This window comes from Pteropus medius, unplaced genomic scaffold, assembly GCF_902729225.1.
Source record: "Pteropus medius unplaced genomic scaffold, Ma_sr-lr_union100, whole genome shotgun sequence".
NCBI lineage: Eukaryota > Metazoa > Chordata > Mammalia > Chiroptera > Pteropodidae > Pteropus > Pteropus medius.
The window spans coordinates 10173901-10195345 of NW_024344378.1; the positions used below are offsets into that span (position 1 = coordinate 10173901).

Below are 21445 nucleotides of genomic sequence, written 5' to 3' on the forward strand. Positions count from 1 at the left end.
TGCTTGGGAGGTCAATGAAATCCTTGCATGTCTGAAAATATCTTTTTTTGCCCACATGCTTGACTTTGTTTTACTGTCTTCCTACGTCCACAGCGGCCGTCAGGTCTGATGGCACCTTGAGTCCTTTTCCTCTCTTCGTAACCTGATTTGGTCTCCGATTTGGTCTTTGGAGATCTTTTCTGTACCTTCAGAGGTCTGAAATTCTACCGAGATACGTCTTGCTGTTTGTCTTTTCTCTTCGTCCTATTCAGCCCTTTTGCTACGAAGACCGGGGCTGAGGAATTTTCTTTTATTGTTTTCTCCCCTCTACTTTCTCTGTTTTCTTTCTGAGACTCCTATTAAGTAGATTCTTGCCAACTTCACTTTCTCTAAATTCTTCTTTCATATTTTCTATCTCTTTTTTATTTTGTTCTACCTTTTTGGTGATCTCCTTGACATTTTCTTCTTAGCCTACTTATCAAATTTCTTTTTATTTTCATAATCGTTTTTAATTTTCCCAAACTCTCTCTTTCTCTGATTGCTTCTTTACTGTTTCCCCATTTTTATTTCATGGATACAATGTGTCCTCAAATACCTTAGAGGATAGGAATTGAATTTGCATTTTTTTCTGAGTCTTTTTTTTGTTTACTTAATTCTGTCTTTTCTCTGTAATGTGTTTTTATTTTCACTTTGGTCTCCCTTTGTGCTGTTTGTTTTCCTTAAATGTCTAGTGATTCTGAGTATTCTTCATATGTGTTACGGAATTAACTGGGGAGTTAATAAGGAGATTTCTATTTGAGGGATTAATTTTTCCTTCTATTTCCTTGCGGGAGTGATTTTCTTCTATATTTGTGTTGATCTGCATGCACAAGAGGTCTCTAAAACAGAATTATCAATACGTTTAATAATATATTGGTCCAAAATAATTTTTACTTTAAAGCACTTATTATATACCAAATGAAATGGCAAAATAATATTTTAAAACTCCATGGAAGGTTATAGAATTTTTAATTAATACGAAAAGGTTTCGAGAACCAAGCTTAAAAATTGCTGATGTAAAGAAGAGCTGAATTACTAAAACTGAAAATGAGCACAATCTAAATTATTGAGATTTATTAGACAGAATAATGGGTATAGGCTTTCTTTTTAATAGTGAATGTCACTCTTGCTTTAGTCTTGTTCTGTCCCTGTTGTATCCTGGTTTAGATGCCCACGAACACATAATGTCTATTTCGTAATGAGAAGCTGTTTGCACACACCCTGTGTGAAGCCAGCACCTCCTGACACGTTCGAGCTGTGCTGGTTCTCCTCCCTCCTACTCCGTGACATTTGCTGGTGCTGCCGCCCCGGGGCTGAGTGGGCCGGCCGGGGCTGGCTCTCTCCTCCTGGCTGTCCTGCTGCACAGGACAGCTGTCTGGGAAGCCAGTGCCAGCTCCCCAGGACTCATCGCCTCACAGCTCAGGAGCATTTGCTCCAGGGCACGAGAGGCCTTGAGGGTGGCCAGATTCCAGTTCTTCATTCCAGTTTGTACTTTTTAGTAACTGTTCATATCTCTGATTCAGATTGTTTTATAAGTGCCACTTGAATTTTTTTAAAAATCCACCTCAGAGTGACCTTACATAAACTTATGATGAGTGGGGGCGGGGCAGAAGCTAGGCTGTGTTGATGTACAGTGGGGCTGAGAATTCTCTGATCCCACACATGAGAGAAGAAAAGGTCAGACCTGGAACTCCATTCCCTCCCTTCCTCTTCCAGAACACTCTGAGTCATGGGTCTGAGAGGTTTGGATTATGGTGAATCCTAGTTTTTATTGAACCCAGACTGGAAGAGGGGCCTTAGCACAGCCCCAGGACTTAGTGATAATGATGAAAAGATCCATTCAGCATCTGCTATGAGCTTAATTGTATTCTCCCAAAATTCGTATGTTGAAGCCCTATCCCCTCGTACCTCAGAATATGAGTAAATTTGGAGATAGGGCCTTTGAAGATGTAATTAAGTTAAAATGGGGTCATTAGTGTGGGCCCTAATCTAATATGATCGATATATCATTATAAGAAGAGAACATTTGGACACTGAAGGAGAGAGAGACACATGTACACACACGGGGGTGATGACATGTGGACACAGTGAGAAGGTGGCCATCTGCAAGCCAAGGAGAGAGGCCTCGGAAGCCAAACCTGCTGACACCTTGATTATGGACTTTCAGCCTCCAGAACTGTGAGAAGATACATTTCTGTTGTGGAAGCCACCTGGTCTGTGGTATTTTGTTGTGGCAACCCTGGCAAACTAATATAGAATATATAGTCAACAAATCCTGTATTCTTTTCCCTGCTGTCCTCAGGGACAGAGAAGAAAGCCATTCATTGGGGCCTGGGCAAGTAGCCCTGATCACTTGATTCTACAACCTGTGTCTTTGACTTTATGACACTGGAGCTATCAAGGAAAGATTTTGTCTAATCCAGCTGAGTTCTGAACTAATTGATATCAAACTTGGATAGAGATCTAGTGAGGGAGATCAGAGAGACTGTAATTAGGAGAATTTCACAGGTGTGCAAGAATAATATTGTGTAGGATGTTAGCTGAGATGTGCTGATAAGCACCAGTTGCCACAGGTGAAGGCAAGAAAAATCTGGAGGTTCTAGTTTGCCCAATAAGCCCTTGAGTTCAGAGATTAAAATTTGAAGTCCCTTGGTTTGGTTGTGCAAAGTTTCATGCATGGAAACCCTTCTTTTGTATGTTTTCCCTCCATTTCTTCAGTGCCATTATATTATCATCAGCATTTCTAGGAGCAGAATTTTTTAATTTGAAAAATTGGGATCTTGACAGACCTAGTTCTGACCCAAGTCTCAGGCTGTCGAGTCTACATAGTTCGTTCACATTCTGTGTCTTGGTTTTCCTTACCTAAAAAGGGAGATAATTACTGCTCCCCACCTCACAGAGATATGATTTTGATGTTGTAGACATTAATTTGTAGAAAGAGAATGAACTTCAAAAAAGCCTTTTTCCCCCCATAGTAATACCTTCTCGCAGGGTGTTGCGAGTCTTCGATGAGAACTTATGGAAAGCACCTTGCATTAATCCTTGTGTATTTTAAGAGCTCACTAAATGTTAGCCATCGATGATGATCATTATGATAACATTTTTAAATCACTGACATTTCTAACAAGAAGTGACTTCATTCCTTTGGATGCCCTCCCGAAGTATGATTCTGTCCCATAAAAGGAGAAATCTACTTTAAGATACAGGTTAAGACTAATGAAAAGGGGTCTAGGATTTAGGATAATATATGGAGATGTAACCCTACAATGAAGTTCTATTCCTTTGACCTACAACATATACCATAAAGCAGCCTTTCTCCAACTTTAATATGCACATAAATTCCCTGGAGATCTTGTTAAAATGCAGATTCTACCTGGTAGATGAGAGTGTGGGTGACCGGCCGAGATTCTGCATTTCCGCCAAGTTTCCAGGTGATGGCAATGCAGCTGCTCCAGGTCCAGCTTTGAGTGGCAAGGCCCCAGAGTAGGACTGACTGTGATCCCAATCCATTTGTAAATTCTCCTTCTGTCAACCAATTATTATTTTCCACTGATTTACATTAAACTTCAGAATCATTTCATTTTCATATTTCACCTTAGATTGGCAGAATCTTTCCTGCCTGGCCTCTCTGTATAGTAGTTCAATAATGTTTTTGTTTGTTTGTTTGTTTAAATAAGATGAATAGTGATGACAACTAGTATTTATATAGAGGTCACTCTGTACCAGGAACTCTTTACTTAAATTCTCACAACTCTCCCTGAGGTAAATGCTGTAATTTGTCCCCACGATACAGGTGAGAAAGCTGAGGCACATGTAAGGTATAATAACTTGCTCAGGTCCCTCAACTAGTGCGTGGCAACCAGGATCGTTTTAGGAGTTTATTTAAAGGAAACTTTGGAAATCAGAGTCCCTGAGGATAGCTGGGACGGTCCAATCTAATTTACTAGTTTTTGTTACTCCCATTTTGGTTATATAGAGCCCGCCTTCCAGGAGCCAGTGACTGTGGCATTCATCCAGAATGTAACCTGACTAGCTGCAGAGGCTAGGTACCTGGTGACGAGTGCCTAGCGTGTCACCTGGGGCTGGACCCACGGCGTGTGCTCAGCTGTGGTTTGCTAAGTAGAACTTTAAGAGCGAAGCTTATAAGAGTGAAGGTTGCAGCAAGCAGACAGTGTGTCCACATCCCTTCCTTTGAGTGTAAAATCAATTTTTATCGACCTAATATTGTTTTCTATTGGTTTACATTAAACATCAGACATTTTTCATTTTCTTGTCTTAAATTACCAGGGCTTTTGCTACTTGTCTGCCCCTGGACCGTCTGTCTAGTACTTTTAAAATGTGTAAAATAATAAGAAGAAAAAGAACCACCACCACCCCTGCACCTGCAAGCCTGTGCTGTAGGCTTGTGGGCATTGCTGCTGAGAGCTGCAGCTGCAGTGGATGGCCCTGAGCACTTCCACGGATGAGGACGGGGGATGTGTTCCTCAGGGACTGAGTACTTGGCAGTGTGGGACAAGTGTGTACACTGGGACACATTGCTCAGAGCCCGAGACTGGTAGTAACCCTGCCTTGGCCACTCACTCATTCCAGACCTGGAACGACTTACTTTCACTGGCCTTTCTTTTTCATTTCTAAAATGAAAGGATTGGACAGGATGGGAAGTTCTGAAGTGTGTGTCTGTCTTTAGCTATGGAAGCCTCTCTTCAAATAAAGGTTCATCTGGAAGCCCAGAAAATAAAACAGATAAGCTGAAATGTCTCTAATGGGAAGTGAGGTGGAGCCCAGAGTCAACCCTTCTCCCCTAATCCTTCAGCAGCCTCCGAAAGGCCTCATCATTCAGTATGTGGGCTTGAAAACGACCACACTAGACCTAAAGGCTTGCTCCCTCTCGCTTCTGTACTGTGTGTTCAGGGGATAGTGCGTGGGGTGCCAGAAGGCTGCTGGGAGAGGTATTTGACTGCTGAAGGCAATTTTGTCCTTGACCCTGGGTTGGTTATTAGGAACTCTAAAAAGATTCAGCAAGTGCTGACTTCTTCTGAAAGGTTTAAATGCATGTTGGGTTTTTCTCCACTATCCTTAAAGGTACCTTAAACTAGACTTACCTTCTTGAATTTGGAAGAGAGCAGAAAGATTTTGATCTGTTTTTTGATTTTGCCTAGGTTTATAAAGTTGTGTTGTGTATAGTTACAAACTAGCCTAACACCCTTTGTTGGAGTAAATAACGCTTTTCTTAGAAGAGAGGAAAGCTGGAAGCCGGCAAAGACGGGCCATTAAGATTTTCAAAAGTCAATAGGAAAGTCTTTGGAATAATTAGTTCGCATGAGGCCACAAATAAATGGTTGCTTTCATTAGAGACTAGGAGTAAATGCTTCACTGTCAGTAAATTGTTAACTAGGCAGGGTAATACAGAAGCTTAAATTAAATTTAAAGGTCCCCCAAGTTAAACAGGAGAGTTTGAATCAGTGTTAGAGATTCGAAGCAGCATTCTCATTTTCATAAAAATGTGGCATATTTTCTCTTCCCACTAATTTTGAATGCAGCTTCTAAAGAGAAGGTGGTGGACCAGCTTGGCAGTGGTGCACACAGAGTGAAAGATACAGGAGAGATGAAGTGATGTAGTAACATTTATTGGGCAGGTATGTGTCTTCTATGAATATATTCTGTTTTCTTACCTGCCAACAACAACATCAAAAAAAATCATATAAAATGTAGTCCTCTGTGTACAAGGCAGTCAATAAATATCCTTACTCCTTCCCTAGGGGTGAAGCGATGTGTGGAATATTTTGCAATTGCTGTGGGAGACCAATGGTAATTAATATGGAAATATAAAGATTTGGACTACTGTAAATCATTATGATTTAATACCTTTCTCCCCTCATACAGTCTTCAGTGTTTAGACTTTTTGCGAAAAGCATTAGCAGCCTTTGGGTATACTCTAAATTTTTGCACGGCTAAACTCACGTTTACTGGTAAACTCCAAAGACATAGAGACAGTGTTGGCATCTTGTCTGATTAATGGTTTGCCATGAGCTGTTTTAATATTCTTGAGGGAGTTTTAGCATCCTGGGCATGGTCTCTGATTCAGTCTGCTTGTGCCCACGTCCCAGCTGTATCTCTTGTTGGTTGAGTGACCTTGGGCAATTTTTTTAACTTCTGTCTGCTTCAGTTGCCTCATCTTTAAGATAAAGATGATAATGATACCTGTCTCAGAAGACTGTAAGAAATCAGTGAGGGAATCTTTGTTTAATGCCTGTAGAGAGTAAATGTGAGTAAATGTGAGTTATGAATAATAATGAGTCTGTTTGATTTGCAGTTTATGAAGGTGAGGTATATTGGGACCATATGTAGTAGGCATTGATATTTTAGTCAAGTCTATAAAATTTTATTTCCAGTTACAAAAATAATTACATAGGATCCATTTGAGAATCATAAGCAGAAACTGGATCTAATAGTACAGAGGTAGTTGTGTGCTATAAAGGCCATCAAGAGTGCTTTCTGTTTCAGTGTGTGGTGAATTGCAAGTTCTTTTCGTTCTTGAAACCGATCTGTCCAATGGAATCACGTAGCTGAGTGTGGGTTGGGGCCAATTCTTATTATAATTGAATATCACTGGAACACAAGTTCAAAGAAAATGACACATCATGACTTAACCTTTTTCCTGTGCCTTTCTAGTTAGGATCTAGGTTCTTCTATCTTATTGGATATGACCTTTTAAGAAATTTAGTTTTCATCTTTCCCAATGAAATCATTTTTCTTAGGGAATTCAATTTGCTTGAAGTTTCTGTCTCTTCTGCTTAGTTTAAAGACGAGGCCAGGGCCCTGTGCGTGTTTTGTTAGGGATATCTGCTATTTTTCACTCTCAGCCTTGTCGTAAATTACATCATGGTAGGCTTTGTCTTTTATTCTATAATTGCAAGGCAGACCTAGGACAGGTGCTTTAACATGATCTCTGGTAAGATGTGCTATTTGCCTAAGAGCATGTGGTACCTACGTTACTGGGGTGTGATGACACCCCTGGGGCCATACCCTACTTGCACATAGAGCCAGGTATGGTGGCCTGCGGTGAGCATACAAATAGCAGAAATGAATGTTGCCAGGCAAAATTGTCCTCCTTTTACATTCTGTGCGGCCTTTAAACTAAGAAGAGGCAGAAACTTGAAGCAAATTGAATTCTATAAGAAAAAGTATTCCATTGGCAAAGATAAAAATGGAATTTCTTTAAAGGTCATGTTCAATAAGGAAGAAGAACCTAGACCCTAACTAGAAATTCCCTAAATTCCTCTGGCTTTAAGATTACTCATCCTTGACACTATGAAGTCTCTAATATCCCTTTTTGCTCTCATTTTCTTTAGAGCAGTGTTTTCCAAACCCTGTTTTGTAATTTAACATTTGTGCTGGGGTTGGGGGTTTGCCAGTCAAATAAATTTAGAAAATGCTTCTTACCTTATTCTTCTCTTAAAGAGTTACGAGGCACACGTGCATATTAATGTCTCTGAGGAATCCATGGTTAAGAAACCTGTTTACCTCTGTATAATCAAACATTTCTCAAATACAGGTGGATATGCAATTTAAAGCATTTTTTATTTACTAATTTTGCCAACAGTTGCTTTCCTGGGAAGAATTCTGAGGTGCGTAATTTGGTAGATACTTCTCCAGGTTCCTAAGACGACTGAATCATGTAAGGTGAAAAACACGCAGCAGCATCTCTGAGTTTCAAATGACATTGTATGCATACCGTCGTCATTTAATAGGGAGTAGTACCTTTCAAACAGTTTTTAAGCAGTTGGTTTCTGGATTCTAATATTGCCAACTTCATTATCTCTGTCTCAGCTAATAGAAGTCAAATTTGGAGGATCATGACTAGGCAGGAGCTTTATTGACAATGGTTCAAAAAGTCAGTTTTAATATTGGACTGCCACCACCCCTCCCTCCGGGCTGCCCTGCCTTATAAAAGGCAAGGAACTAATGCAAGTTGCTTTTAAATGAGAATTCTGTATTAGACCCAGAAAAGAGCTACAACACTCCGTGTGGTTTCTTCCCCGCTCTTTCATTTAAAATCAAGTGTGAATCGTAATCTGAGATTTCAAGGGAGTAGGAAAAAGCCGCGTCTATTCCGTTCGAAATGAAGGCTGATGGAAATAAAAAATGCAACTATAAAAGACATCCGTTCCATCCTTATGGTAAGAATCCCGAGACACTAACAAGAAACATGAGGGCTAAAACATGGACTCGCTGTCATGAGAATGCTAGGCATTAGGCGTAATCAGAAGACTTCACTAAATGCAACGTGCCTTTTGGCAACCGCGAACATGTGACAGCTCTGCAGATGCCAAGCATTTTATCAGTGAGTGCTCCAGTTGTGATCCTTTGTCTGGCGCCTGGTGCTTCAGCCAAGTCAGGAGGATGTTATCAGAGGCAGAAACTTCCAGGCAGTGGCCTGGACTAGAGAAAGGGGGGATAGGTGACCCCTGAGTCTGGCTATCCCCAGAGCCATTTCAAAACAAAACAAAAAAAGCCACCTAGAAGGGAAGAAAGTAGGCTGGGAATATTCATTTAATCAAACTTTATATTTAAACAGTGTGATCATATAGTCCTTTCAGTGGGGAGATCGTGGGCCTTATATTAGGTTAATATCTCAGAATGGGTACTGGGCGTATGTCTTTATTGCAGGAATTAAATGATCTACCTTCCCTCTTAAAACAGTTATGTCAATTTCCTTCTATGTCTTAGCCGATACCTGTATCTGATGCTGGGAATATTTGTCCTAAGTATCTTTTCCCATTTAAACTGTGTCTTTATAACGTTTCCAATTTGCAAAAGCCTGGGTGTTCAAAAATAACTGGGAGAAAAGTTGGACTGTGGGTGGCGGGTAATCCTACCCCGCATTAGGGCATTACCAACTAAAGGGAAAAATGCCTCTTTCCTGAGCCTTTCCGGATGAGGTCATTGTTTTCAGACAGCCTGTACCTAATATAAAAGGGCTCAAAATCCGTGACTTGACTCATGCCAGCAGTTTGTCAGGGAACAACATCCCAAGCCACGCCGAACAAATAACCAGGCTGATAGTAAAAGGAGCCTCTCCAAGTTATAGTACTTCTGTTAAATCCTAGTATTGAAAAAGAGTAATAAATAGCCCATCTGGTGAGATGATAATTCATTAAGTAAAAAGAGGAGACAGAAGGCTTGAGAAAATTGATCCTTTTCTTTCTTCATCTCATGTGTTCGAGTTATTGTGAAATGACAGTGACCAAAATTTGGATTCTGGATTGTGCAGAGTAGAGAGAAACCTGAGGACCATTCTGGGCGTGTTTTAACAGTGGCTTCCTAGAAAGGGCAGTTTTCTGCAGGTGTGGTGTCAGTGAACTGATGTGTTCCTAAGAGCAGTCTTTAGAATTGGTAGGACACAGAGTAAGGGAAGAGAAGAAGGGTTTGAGGATTCTGTGAGTGAGGAAGGACCTAGAATCGTGCGGGAAACTCCTTGTTCTTCCTGAGCTACTGTGGCACACCCTCCATGTGGCACACCCCTCTCCAGAGTCCAACTCAGCCCACAAACTCTGGGAGGAAGGCCAGGGGCCAAGCCTTTCCTTCCGTGGCCGTGGTCCCACCGTGTGCCAGCCTCCTAGTGAAGCAACTCTGACATCTCAGAGTTTTGTGAATGTCAGTGACCTGGGAACCGACTGAGCTCATGGACCCTCATCATGTCATCGAAGACAACCAAGGTTTGACCATCCATTTTGTAAACTTGGCCTATGTGCTGTCTGACACAGGCCATGTCTTTAAAGATGGGGAAAGATGTGGGGACTTTTCTATTCGTTACAATAGTTTTACGCTTATTATAATGTTAACACTATTTATGTGCACGACGTGTTTGTATGAAATGAATATCTTATATATCAATGTATGCCGATACCATTAACATAATGAGATTTTTAAAATAGACATGACTGTTTTAGCAGGAGTAGAGCTAAATTAAATTAAGTTTAGGTAGATTGGTCGTTGGAGCAATTCGTTTTATTTTTTTGTTGGAGCACTTCGAAAGGAGTCGGTGACTGTGGGGGACACCTGTGATTTTCTGCTCATGTGCTCTTTTTCTTTCATCTCCCATTTTCATGACAGTCCTGTGTTAACATAACTTTGAGACAAATTCTTTCGTCCTCCTTATGACGCAGTTTTTGTCCTCATGGGTGGGGCATGCTGGGTGCTTTGTTTGAATTTGGATGTTGTCCCTAGAATGCTCCCCTCACACTTGTATTTGCCGGGAAAGTTTGTTCCCTGGTGAGGCTGGCTGCAGGAGTGGCCCAACACATCCTGCTCAGATTCCCTGGGGACTGCCAGCCAGCACCACAGCCTCAGAGACAGCCCAGCACAGTCTTGCCAGCTGCTCCATTGAAATCAGCAGACTGTGTCCATTCGTGCTGTATCTTTTGATACTAGACCCCTTAAGATAAGAGATCATAATTTATTTTGGTTTCTGGAAAGTAAGCTAGTGGGTAATTTCATGTAAGGCAGATACACTTTGCACCCTCCTGCCTTCGCTTCCGAGTGCCCGCTTTTCTCGGTTTGGCAGGGCCTCCGGTGAGCTCGGGTTTACTTTCCTACCCAGGACAGGTAGAACTGGGAGGCTAGGTGTGCTGCACTTCACATGTACGCACTTGCTGAGAGGTACAAAGGAGCTGGCGGCTGGCACACTCTGTGACTGATGAATAATTCATGGTGGCTTCTTGTGCCATAAAAATTTTCTCCTGTAAGTGAACATTATTTTGAAAAACAATGCTGACTGAAAAATCTGGAAATATGGTTGTATAGTTATTGATCTGCCTCAGTCATTTACTGGGAAGACGAACGTTGACAAACATCAGAATAATAAAATTTAAAGCTGGCAATGGCCCCTTGTGGGGAGTAAGCCAGAAACTCTGCCCCGACTTCTTCCTCTCCTGTCCTTGCTAAAGTGTAATGTCACCTGATGTTTACAAAAGGCCTCTAGATTCTTGGACACTTTCTGGGTTCTCCTGGAAGATAGAATCTGAATCGTAATGAAAACACTGTGCATATTAATTAGTATTAATGTATTACTGATCTTTAGAGTTGGAAACAATGATTTAATAGCTTTTCTTAACTGAAAGGGGTCTTAGAGATAAAATTAGAATATCCAAACATGTCTGTGTGTCTCTATTTGAATAAATTTGAAATCCTCTTTTCCTTATACTGTAAGAAAAAGTGGACTTGAGTTTTGATTTCCAGAAAGGATAGAGTAGGTTTAGGAAAATCTTACATGGCAGAGTGATATAAGTAAACAGAGTAAGTCATATATCTGATTATATTTTTTTTAGTGGTCGAAGTGGAAAGACAAGACATTTCATTTCTTTTCTCCATTTTTTACTACTCTCCTCTTTTCTACTCCATGGTGTATTTTTAAGGTATCTGGGATCTTTCCACTAACTGCCAGCTGGAACCTACAGAAAGTACATCTCCGAAACACTCAGTAGTTAACTTGAATCTCAGTCATAATTAAACTGGAAGTTGGCAAATTATTCTGAGATTTAAAAACAGGCCCTACCTTATGTTTGAAACATAAGGTATTTACTCTGCATTGTTTTAAAAGTACTCTCCATAGGGAATATTGACAAGATATTTCAATTGCCTTTTTTTAAAAAAAATCTAGAAGGATATTTTGAAAGGATATATAATGAATAAGTTTGACGATGCTGAAATTTTGTCTCTTCTTCTCATAGCTGGGTCCTGAATGCTTTAAAGCATCGACGCTTTCACTGCTCATCTATCCCTCTGTAGTGAGAGTACATCTTCTTGTCCTTTCTCTCCTGGCACAGCTCGAAGGCATTAGCTAAGCAGAGGGCTGTTGATGTAAGACTTTGATATAGGGTTTTACTACCTTCTGCTCTAATGGATATGCTTAGAGCTAACGTTTGCATGTAATTAATAGTAATTTAGGGGTATGAGACACCTTTTATTTTATATTAAAATCTAACTGCTGACATGTACTTCTCTATTATTAGTATACTTTAAAGGTTGGAGTGATAGCTAGGGTATTAATTCAGAATATTGGAATTTAGCAAGACTTATCACTAAAGGCCATTCATTTCCAAAAGGGGGAAAAAAAAAAAAAAGCAACATTCCGATGAGCACTCCTTTTGAGTTTCGTATGAGAGAATGGAATGCTGGACAGGTTTTCCACTTTAACAGACCATCCCAGCTGCCATTGCAATTGAGCTCTACCAAGGTCGGTGACCAGGGGGTGGGTCAATGAGAGCATGACATTGCCAGGTTCATGCCCAAGCAGAGAGACGGGTCCCAGGAGCACTGAGCATCGGGTTCGCGTAAAACAGTTAACAACACAGCAGGCCTTGGGAGTGTCAGTGTGAGCCTCCCCTCCCCTGCGATGTTCACAGGCTTCCCGGGGTTGCGACCACACCAGGGCGCCTTGAGGATCCTAATGGGACAGGCACTCCCAGGCCTGGCGTTACTCTCCTTTATAGTGGGATGGAAAGCATACCTCATGCCGACGTGGGAATTGAAGCGGTTTAGAGGTGAAGTGGGGTACACAGTGCTCTCGGAAAAGTTGTCATGTAAGTGGAGTGGTATTAATTTTGTGAGAAGCACATCTCCACTGAAGATTTTTAAATGGTTTCAATGGTCTATTCTCCCTGTTTTTCACATATAAGGTGTTTCTGGCTCTGTGAACACTCAAGTGTATGTACAGGTTCATGAATTTAATTAGCAATTTTGCTTTAGAGGCTCTTGGCCTCACCCGTGTCTTCATTTGTCTTTTGTACTTTAAAGGCATCCTCACTGTAATAGTCTGTCTCTAATTGGTAGCTTCATCAGGGAAGGTGTGCTGATGTGTCATAGAGCCCTCCCGGACTTGGCATTGGAGAGGCTCATTAACATTCTGTTTGTTATCATTAGTTTACTAAGCATCTTTTAGCAGGTGGCAGACACTGAGCTAGGTACAATTCAGAATTAATCTCTAGTATCAGACTCTATAATCTTGGAAGGATCACTGACATGAATGTGCCAAAGATGTGCTGGGCAGCTAACCAACTGGAGAAATCAGTAAGTACCTGCGCAGGGTGAGGAGTGAAAATATGAAAATACAAGGTGTATGAGGATGTAGTCAGCTAAGGAGCTCGGTATGCTGGCCGGGGCTCCTTGGGATATAGATGATCCCACTGGCTTCAAGGGCACAGACTGACTGACTACAGGTCACTTCGCACCATAGCTCTGGCTTGGGGGCCACGTGCCTCTGGCCCTCAGGGACCATCTCTGCCCTGTCCTCAATGCCAGAGCCACGGGGATTGAGGATTTATTTTCCCCTTGCTAAAATGACTATTCTTTGGTGCATTTCAAAATCGTTTTTTAAAAAATACAAGTGTATAACTGTGGACTTGCAGAAAGAAAGCATGTTTCTTCTGGGCACAGTGTTAAGCTCTTGAGCTCTAGAGACGGACACCTTTGGTTCGCATCTTGGCTTTGATACCTGCTAGCCGTGTAACCTTGGGCAAGTGCCTTAATTTCTCCAAGCCTCACTTTTCACATCTATAAAATGGACTTAATAGTACTACCTGCTTTATAGGATTGTGAGGATATCTATGAAACCCATGGCACAGTGCCTCTCATGTAGTAATGAATAGGTTATACAATTAGCAATTAATAGTTCCACCTGAGAAATCCAGATGCTTCCAAATTATTCATATTGTTGTGTGGTGCTATGGAATCCAAGCCCTCAATGCTGGTTTGTTTATTATATTGTATTTTAATGTGTGTGATTTATGTTATTTATTTTCAATTAGACGAATCATAGAAGAGTAAGCTTTGACTATAAAAATTTCCAATAATATATGAAAGCCAAAAGCACGCTTGGACTGCCATCCAAACCTAGGGATAACTACTATTATCAGTTTTGTTTATTCATTTTATTTTCATCAATGTAATGCATGTTCCTGGTTTTAAAAGTCAGATATTGTAGTGTCTTCTCCACTGAATGGAAGACAAAGGAATAAGAGCCAAGGATTCTAAAGGTTTGGGTCTTAATTTCCTAAAATCACCCAAACTATGGCATTTCTGTTACAGAATGTGGCTTTTCTAAGTGGGACTTTTTATCTCTTTATTTTTCATGGTTAAATGGACTTGTAATCTATTAAAAGGTTTGAAACATTTCTAATTTGACCCATTTTGGAGAGATAATTAAGAGTACTCAAGAGAGTTCTGGTAAGCCCCTAGAGCAAGAGTCAGCAAACATTTTTTTGTAAGAAGCCAGATGATAAGATTTTAGGTTTCACAGAACATATGATCTGTCACTACTGCTGCTGTTTCCCCGTGCTCCCCAGCCTCCTCTCTCTCTTTTTCCTTCCTTCCTTCCTTCCTTCCTTCCTTCCTTCCTTCCTTCCTTCCTTCCTTCCTTCCTTCCTTCCTTCCTTCCTTCCTTCCTTCTTTTCCTCTCTCTCTTTCTCTGTCTCTCTCTCCTTTAAAAATAAAGAACAAATTAACAAACAAACAAAAATAAGACCACTCTAAGCTTGGAGTAAGACAAAAACAGTCTGAGGGCCATGGTTTGCTGACCTCTGCCCTAGAACACCAGAGGAGCAGTGAGTATGGAATGCATGGTCACATCAAAATTATTAAAATGTTCGAGATCACTGATAATCCCCTCTCCCTGGCCTTAGTCATCTACTAGACTGTAGGCTCCATGCAGGAAGAAACTGTCCAACCTGTTCATCACTATAGATCAGTATCTTTCTAGTACATTGTCTGCCACATAGTAGACACTCAATACAAATGTATTGAGTGAAAAAGTCCAATAGCATTGTAAGGCTTATTTGGATAATTGGCAACTCCTTGACCCGTTCCTCCCTATTCCTAGTGCACCAATTTGTTCGTCTATTTCAAAGGTTTCTTCTGATACATGACACATTATGGTTTTTAAAGGTTTAGTGTGACATTTCCAGATTTTCATACATTATTTATTGTGCGGAGTGTTGAAAAATTAAATCTTAACTTTCCTTTGTAGTAAATCAATAGATGTCTACAATGAGAAAAAATATATCAAGAAGTTGCCACGCAATCATCTTATTTAGAAAATGGAATTAAGTATCAGAACGAACAGCTAAAAAGAGTTGAAAGAAGTCACCACTGGTCTCATATCCCATCTCCACATGTAAGGAAAGGGACTAGGGATCTTCCAGGTTGGCACAGCATTTCATGTCATCATCAGACAGTGTCAGCGAAATTTTGTCTCCTGGCACAGAGAGGAAGGAAAGGGGAAATGGAGGCTTCACTTTTTCCCATAGAGACTGTCAGCCATTTTCCTGTTCACCGTCTGATCCTTCATCCCTGCCTTCCGCGGTGCCTGGTGCCTCCTCCAGCAGGCTTTCCCGCACTCACCGTGCATCGGTGTGTCCCCTCCAGGTCAAACGTAAGCTTTTCCTTCTTCGCTTATGGCATTCATTCACTTTCTAGCTTCCAAAATTGTTGACATCTCGTGCTCTCTTTGGGGTTTTGTGAAGGTGCAGAGATAAACACATGTTCACAGCACCGTGTTTAACCAAAAGCTCAAAATTCCCGTCAGTTTTGGCACTCAGTTACCATCTTATACTCTAATTATCTCACATCTTATTTCATCTCTTACAACAAAATTATAAGTTCATTGCTATTAGAAGCTACGATATTTATATCTTTCAGAGATCTTAGTAATGAGTGCATGGTGGGTACTCACTAAATTCTTACTGATTATTTGATTTTTTCTGATATTTGGCCAACAAGGGATATTTATGTACATTACCTTTAAGAGTATAGTCCCATAAAAACCAGGTCACTAAAAAACTATGACAACTTTTCATTTTCCCCTTTAAGATTCCAAGAAAATGTATTAGTGGTGTTTTAAGATGGGTTACTCTTGTATCAATTAGCTATTGCTGCTTCATAAACCATTCCAAAATTCGGAAGCTTAAAACAACAATCATTTACCATTTTTCAAGAGTCTGCAGAGTTTTCTGGAGGTCAGCTGCTCTGGGCCGAATTGGTGGGCAGTTTGATGAGCTTACTCGTGTTTGGGGATAGCTCTGCTCCCTACATTGGGACCGTCAGGGTGTCTCAGCCATGCTTTCTTCACGGTGAAGCAGAAGGACAAGAGAGCAAGCAGAAACATGCGTGATCTCTCCAGACCTAAGCTCAGGACTGCCACGCTGTCACTTCCTCCTTGTGGTATAGGCCGGAGCAAATCACATGGTCAAGCCCAGTCTCAAAGAGGGAGGGCACTGCAAAGTTGAATGGCAAAGGGCTTGCATACAAGGAGGGGTGATAGGTTAGGGCCACTGATGCAATCTACCATACCTTCTATGCCACAGCAGTAGCATTGGCGTGAATGAACACTTCCCGAAACGCATCGAAGTAAAAAGTCTTATGTCCAATTAACCTAACATTTTTCATTTTTGATGAAAAGGATAATTCTGACCTTACTATACTTGGAGAAAGCATCTACACATGAAACCAATGAACAAGATGTTAATTGCGCAAAAAGCTAAGAAATAGAACACTTTGTGTGACTAGCCTAAAGCAAACTTTTTCTATAAAGAAGAAGACAGTAAAGATTTTAGCTTTCGTGAGCCAAATGGTCTCTGTTACAACTATTCAACTGTGATCGTAGCACAAAAGCAGCCGAGGACAATGCATAAACGAATGGACAGGACCGTTCCGTTGGAACCTCTGCTTACGAAAGCAGACGGCAGGCATCAGTGTATAGATCACAGCCTAGAATATTGAGAGACATAAGAAAGAGTCAACCCTGGAAGACTTTTTGAAAACGGAACAATGGTTTCGAAGGCATAAAAATTAGTTTAGCTTAAAAAGATATATTTTAGAGAGGAAATCGGGGGGAAAAAACCGGTATGGTCATTCGATAGACAAATTTTCCAACAGGTTAATGTGGTTCAGTTGGAATGAAAACTCATTGGTCTTCAAAAGCATTACTTGCTACACATTATTTCTGCTTCTAAAAGCATGTTTGAAAACATGTTTACTAAGAATGTTAATGTTTTTGCTTAGCTAGAGAATGAGAAGAAAAGGTTTAGGAATAAAATGAAAGAAATACCTAATTAAAGTGATTTGATTTTATGCCACTTTAAATTTTTATTTGACTGTGATCTCGATTTGTATAAAGAAACTAAAGAGATTAATAAGGATAATTTATTTTTAATGATTAATCAAAAAATAGCAAAAAAATCGAAGTGAGTATTTTTCCACCTCAGTTGTATTTCACTTAGCAGTCTTTGTGTTTTTCCCCATATTCGAAGATAAAAAAAAAGCTTAGAATACTGTTAGAAAATAAAGGGTTTTTTTTTTTTGCTTGAAATCTTTGATGTCTGTTTACTCAATTACAGTCAGCTTGTTGTCAGTAGCCTGCACTTTTAATCAGATTTCTGCTGATGAAATCCAGATGCTGAAGAGTTTGAATATAGCTTTAGAAAAGATGGAAAGAAGGAATGCCCCTTGGATAAGAGTCTTAATTCTATTAAAAAGTTTTTTAAAACTCATATTTTTCTCAGGAAGTTCTTGGTTTTCCTCTCCTGGTGGAAATGTCGAAAGAAACACAGAAAAGGGAGTCGGAAAGGTATTGCTTTATTTCCCTCATTTCACTGTTCTTTACTGAGCTCCTTCTTTACCCCAGTCACTGTGCTGGGAACTGGATACAATAAGGAAAAAGAGCTGTGATTCTTTCCTTTATGATGCTCAGGAGCCAGCAGCAGCTGTCAGCCTAGACCACAGTGTGTCAATGCAACCGGGCTCCCCAGGGAGGGAGCCAGTCTCCTCAGAAGCAAAAGGATTTTTCCCAAGGTAACTAAACTCCCTCCTGATTTTGCCTACAAATAATTAAAATAAAGCTGCACCTTGAAAGGACTTAGAATTCTGCATTCCTAGTCATTGTGCCTGAGGTTAGCAATACAATTAGAAAGAATTCTTGAGAGATTTTGCAGACACAAGAGTCTGAAATCCTGAGTTCCATGGAAAAACACCATTTTCCCAGGTAACATAATCACAGAAATTCACTCTCACTGATTATTATCTTAGATTTTCTTTTACTTTGTTACATACATTACGTTCCCTTCTTTCCTTGGGAAGTTCTCTTTCCTCTGTTTCAGTTAATTTCCTTTCATACTGTTATGTGCCGAGTTGCGTACTTGCAAAAAATGCTGAAGTCCTAACCTCTAGGGCTTGTGAATGTGACTTTATTTGGACATAGGGTCTTTGCAGACGATCGAGTTAAGATGAGCTCATTAACATGGGCCCTAATTCAGCATGACTGGTATCTTTATAAAAAGGGGGAAATTTGGACGCAGAGACAGATACAAACAGAGGGGAAGTGACCTAAAGACTCAGAGGAAGAACCAGCTACAAGCCAAAGAACACCTGAGGCTACCAGAGGGGAGGAGAGAGGTCTGGGACAGACTCTCCCTCACTGCTCTCTGGAAGAACCAACCCTGCTGACACCTCGGTCTCAGACTTCTAGCCTCCAAAACTGTGAGACAGTAAATTTCTGTTGTTTAAGCAAACCAATCTGTGGTATTTTGTTAAGGCATCTTCAGGAAGTGAAAACATGTATCTAATGTATAAAGTCATTGCAAGCGTTCCAGAAATGAACGTCTGTGAATAAATGTGAAGACTGGTGGCTATCCCACAGTACTTATTTTATTAGAGTGAAGATTTCAGCCTGGGAGTCACCAACATGGGGCCTTTTATCAGAGATGACAGCTCTTCAATGACTGTGGATACCTGGATACCCCTGGGACCTGGGGAACATCTAGTCATCCCCAAGCAGATAGAGCTACTTCCTGCCATCATGTGAGAGCCATAGAAAGAGGCACATGTTCACATCATCAGAGAGCCCTGGAGAGGGACTAAGTCAAGGACCTGCCAGGAAACTTGCTGACGTTCTCTCTATGGAGAAGAAAAGTTTATTTTTAGTCTCTTTATGACTCTCAGAGCATTCATATAAATTTCCAGTTTTGAAGGTTTTGACAATTTGTTGCTTTTCTCCCTCTTTCACATCCACAGTAACCTGAAGAATAACAATAATTAAGATAGCTAAAATTTTTCGAGGGCTTATTATGTGACATGCACATGTACTAAGTCTTTACATGTCATATTTTCTTCTTTAATTGTCTCAACAACTCTGGGAAGGAGACACGATTATTATCCCATTTTACAAAGGAGAAAACAAGCTTACAGAAGTGTCTTGCCCAAATCATGGCAGATTCAGACCCAACTCTTAAGTGCAAAGTATTTTTCTTACTACCTTTCGACTCCCTGAATACAAAGTGGCTAAGACTATGAGAAGAATTCTGTAGTTAAAATGTGCATTTAAAGTAGCAACTAGTCAACTTATTATTAAGGACCGATACCAAAGGTGCAAACAGAAGGTCCTTCATAAGCCGTGGTTTGCTAACCATCTAACCTGCCTCATTTTTAAAATTTTTTTCCTCTGAATACATTTGCCTGAAGTTTTGCTTGTGATGCCATTTTCAATAAATTTTAAAAAGCAACTCGAGGGATTTAATTTTTAATGAAAATCAAAGAAATAAGTGCTTATTAAACATAGGTGGCAAGGTAATTGGGAAACAGTAGATATGGTCCCAGTTCCGATGATGTTTGGGACGACAGACTTTATGCAGATAATTGTATAATTATAAATTGTGGTGCCATGAGAAAATATATAGTGTAGGGAGAGAATCTAATTTAGACTGGAAGGCCTCACAGAGGAGGTGGCATTTAACTGGTGCGTAATTAATAAACAGGAATGAACATGGCAGATATGGGAGCCATACGGACTGCCTGGCAGAGTGCGTATGAGGTCCCTGATATGAGAGCCAAGTGCAACACGTTCAAGGAACTGAAAGGAGGCCACTGTGACGACAGCATAGTGAGTGAGGATGAAGGTTTCCAAAGACGAGGATGAGGATGCCATGGTAAGAAGTTTGGATTGTATTGTGCAGAGACCAAATAGTGAAAGATTGCTCTACAAGTGAATGCTGTAAAGATTTTTCAATTAGCAATGATTGCCAGTAAATCTGAATGGCATGTGGTGTTTGTGGAAAGATTTTCAAAAATAGAGAAATGGAAGAGAATAGAGTACAGACATAGCCTCACACACATATTGTCATTTGATTTACAACAAAAGTGCCAGTGCACTTCAGTGCAGAAAGGATAGACTTTTCAGTAAATGGTGCTGGAGCCATTGGCTATCCATGTGGGGGGAAAGGAAACTTGATCCCCCCTCTCACGATATTTACAAAAATTAATTTGAGATGGAATATAAACACTAAAGCAAGCTTCTGGGATAAAACATAGAGGAATATCTTTATAACCCTGGATTAAACAAAGAGTTCTTTAAAAGAAGCAAAAGCGAGTCCTCGCCATCAAAGAGTTGCTATATTGAATTTTATTAAAATTAGAAATTGTTTATTTAAAGACATCATTAGGAAAATAAAAGGCAAGCCAACATCTGGGTGAAGGTAGTGGCGTTATGTTTACCTGAAAAAGTACTCTTATCTAATGCCCATCAAGAACTCCTACAAATCAATAAGAAAAAGGCGGATCATCCATACTTTGCAAAGATATATACTTCACAAAATCACCAACAAGCATATAAAAGATATCTAACCGTCATTAGTCATCATCAAAATGCAATTGAAACCCCCAGTAAGACATGTTGTTCATCTATCGGAATGGCTAAAATTATAAGGACTGATAATATTGGTAAGAAGACTTGGTGAAGATGTGGAATGATTGGAATGCTCCCACACTGCCGGCAGAAATATAAAGTAAACTAATCACTTGTTTGAGTTACCTTCAAAAGTTAATATACATCTTCTCAACCTTGGTATATATTCAAGAGAAAGGACTGAGTACATCTACTCACAATAACAGTCACAGCAGTTTTATTCATAATAGCCCCAAACTGGAAAAACCCAAATGTCCCCAAGCAGGAGAATAGATAAATTAATTGTGATACATTCTTTCCGTGGAATATTACCCCACAAAAACAAAACTAAAGATAAAACCACTGATACACACGACGTGGATGAATTGAACAGACATTACCTGAGCGAAGGGAACTGAATGCAGAAGAGGACATACCGTACGAATTATCCTGAAGTTCGAAAGCTGGCAAAACTAATCCACTATGATCAGTCAAATAGGGGGAAGGGAGTACAACACTGACTGGGATTCAGGGGTATCTTTTAGGGTGTGAGGAATGTTGTAGATATTGATCTGGGTGGTCATCACATCGTTGTACACATGTAAAAATTCACTGTGCCGTATACTTGAGATTAGTGGACTTTACTGCATATAACATGTATTTCAATAAAAAATTTACATGAAAAATTAAAACAATAGGTTTGAATGACAGAAGGGG

The 21445-nt window shown here is 40.2% G+C and overlaps 1 protein-coding gene across 8 annotated transcripts in view; it reads left to right on the plus strand.

Moving 5' to 3' along the window:
- Positions 1-21445, plus strand: part of ABLIM1 (actin binding LIM protein 1) — a 254075-nt gene that overhangs the window by 49268 nt on the left and 183362 nt on the right. Inside the window, exon 1 of one of the 8 annotated variants that reach the window (XM_039871143.1) lies at positions 9187-9737. The exons of 1 other annotated variant lie outside the window; for it this stretch is intronic. In XM_039871143.1, coding sequence (XP_039727077.1) covers positions 9674-9737 — 64 coding nt within the window. In that variant the 5' untranslated portion in view covers positions 9187-9673. Of the gene's footprint in view, positions 1-9186; positions 9738-21445 lie in introns of those variants that run through there. 6 more of the 8 variants (XM_039871139.1, XM_039871132.1, XM_039871140.1 and 3 more) reach the window with 6 other exon arrangements.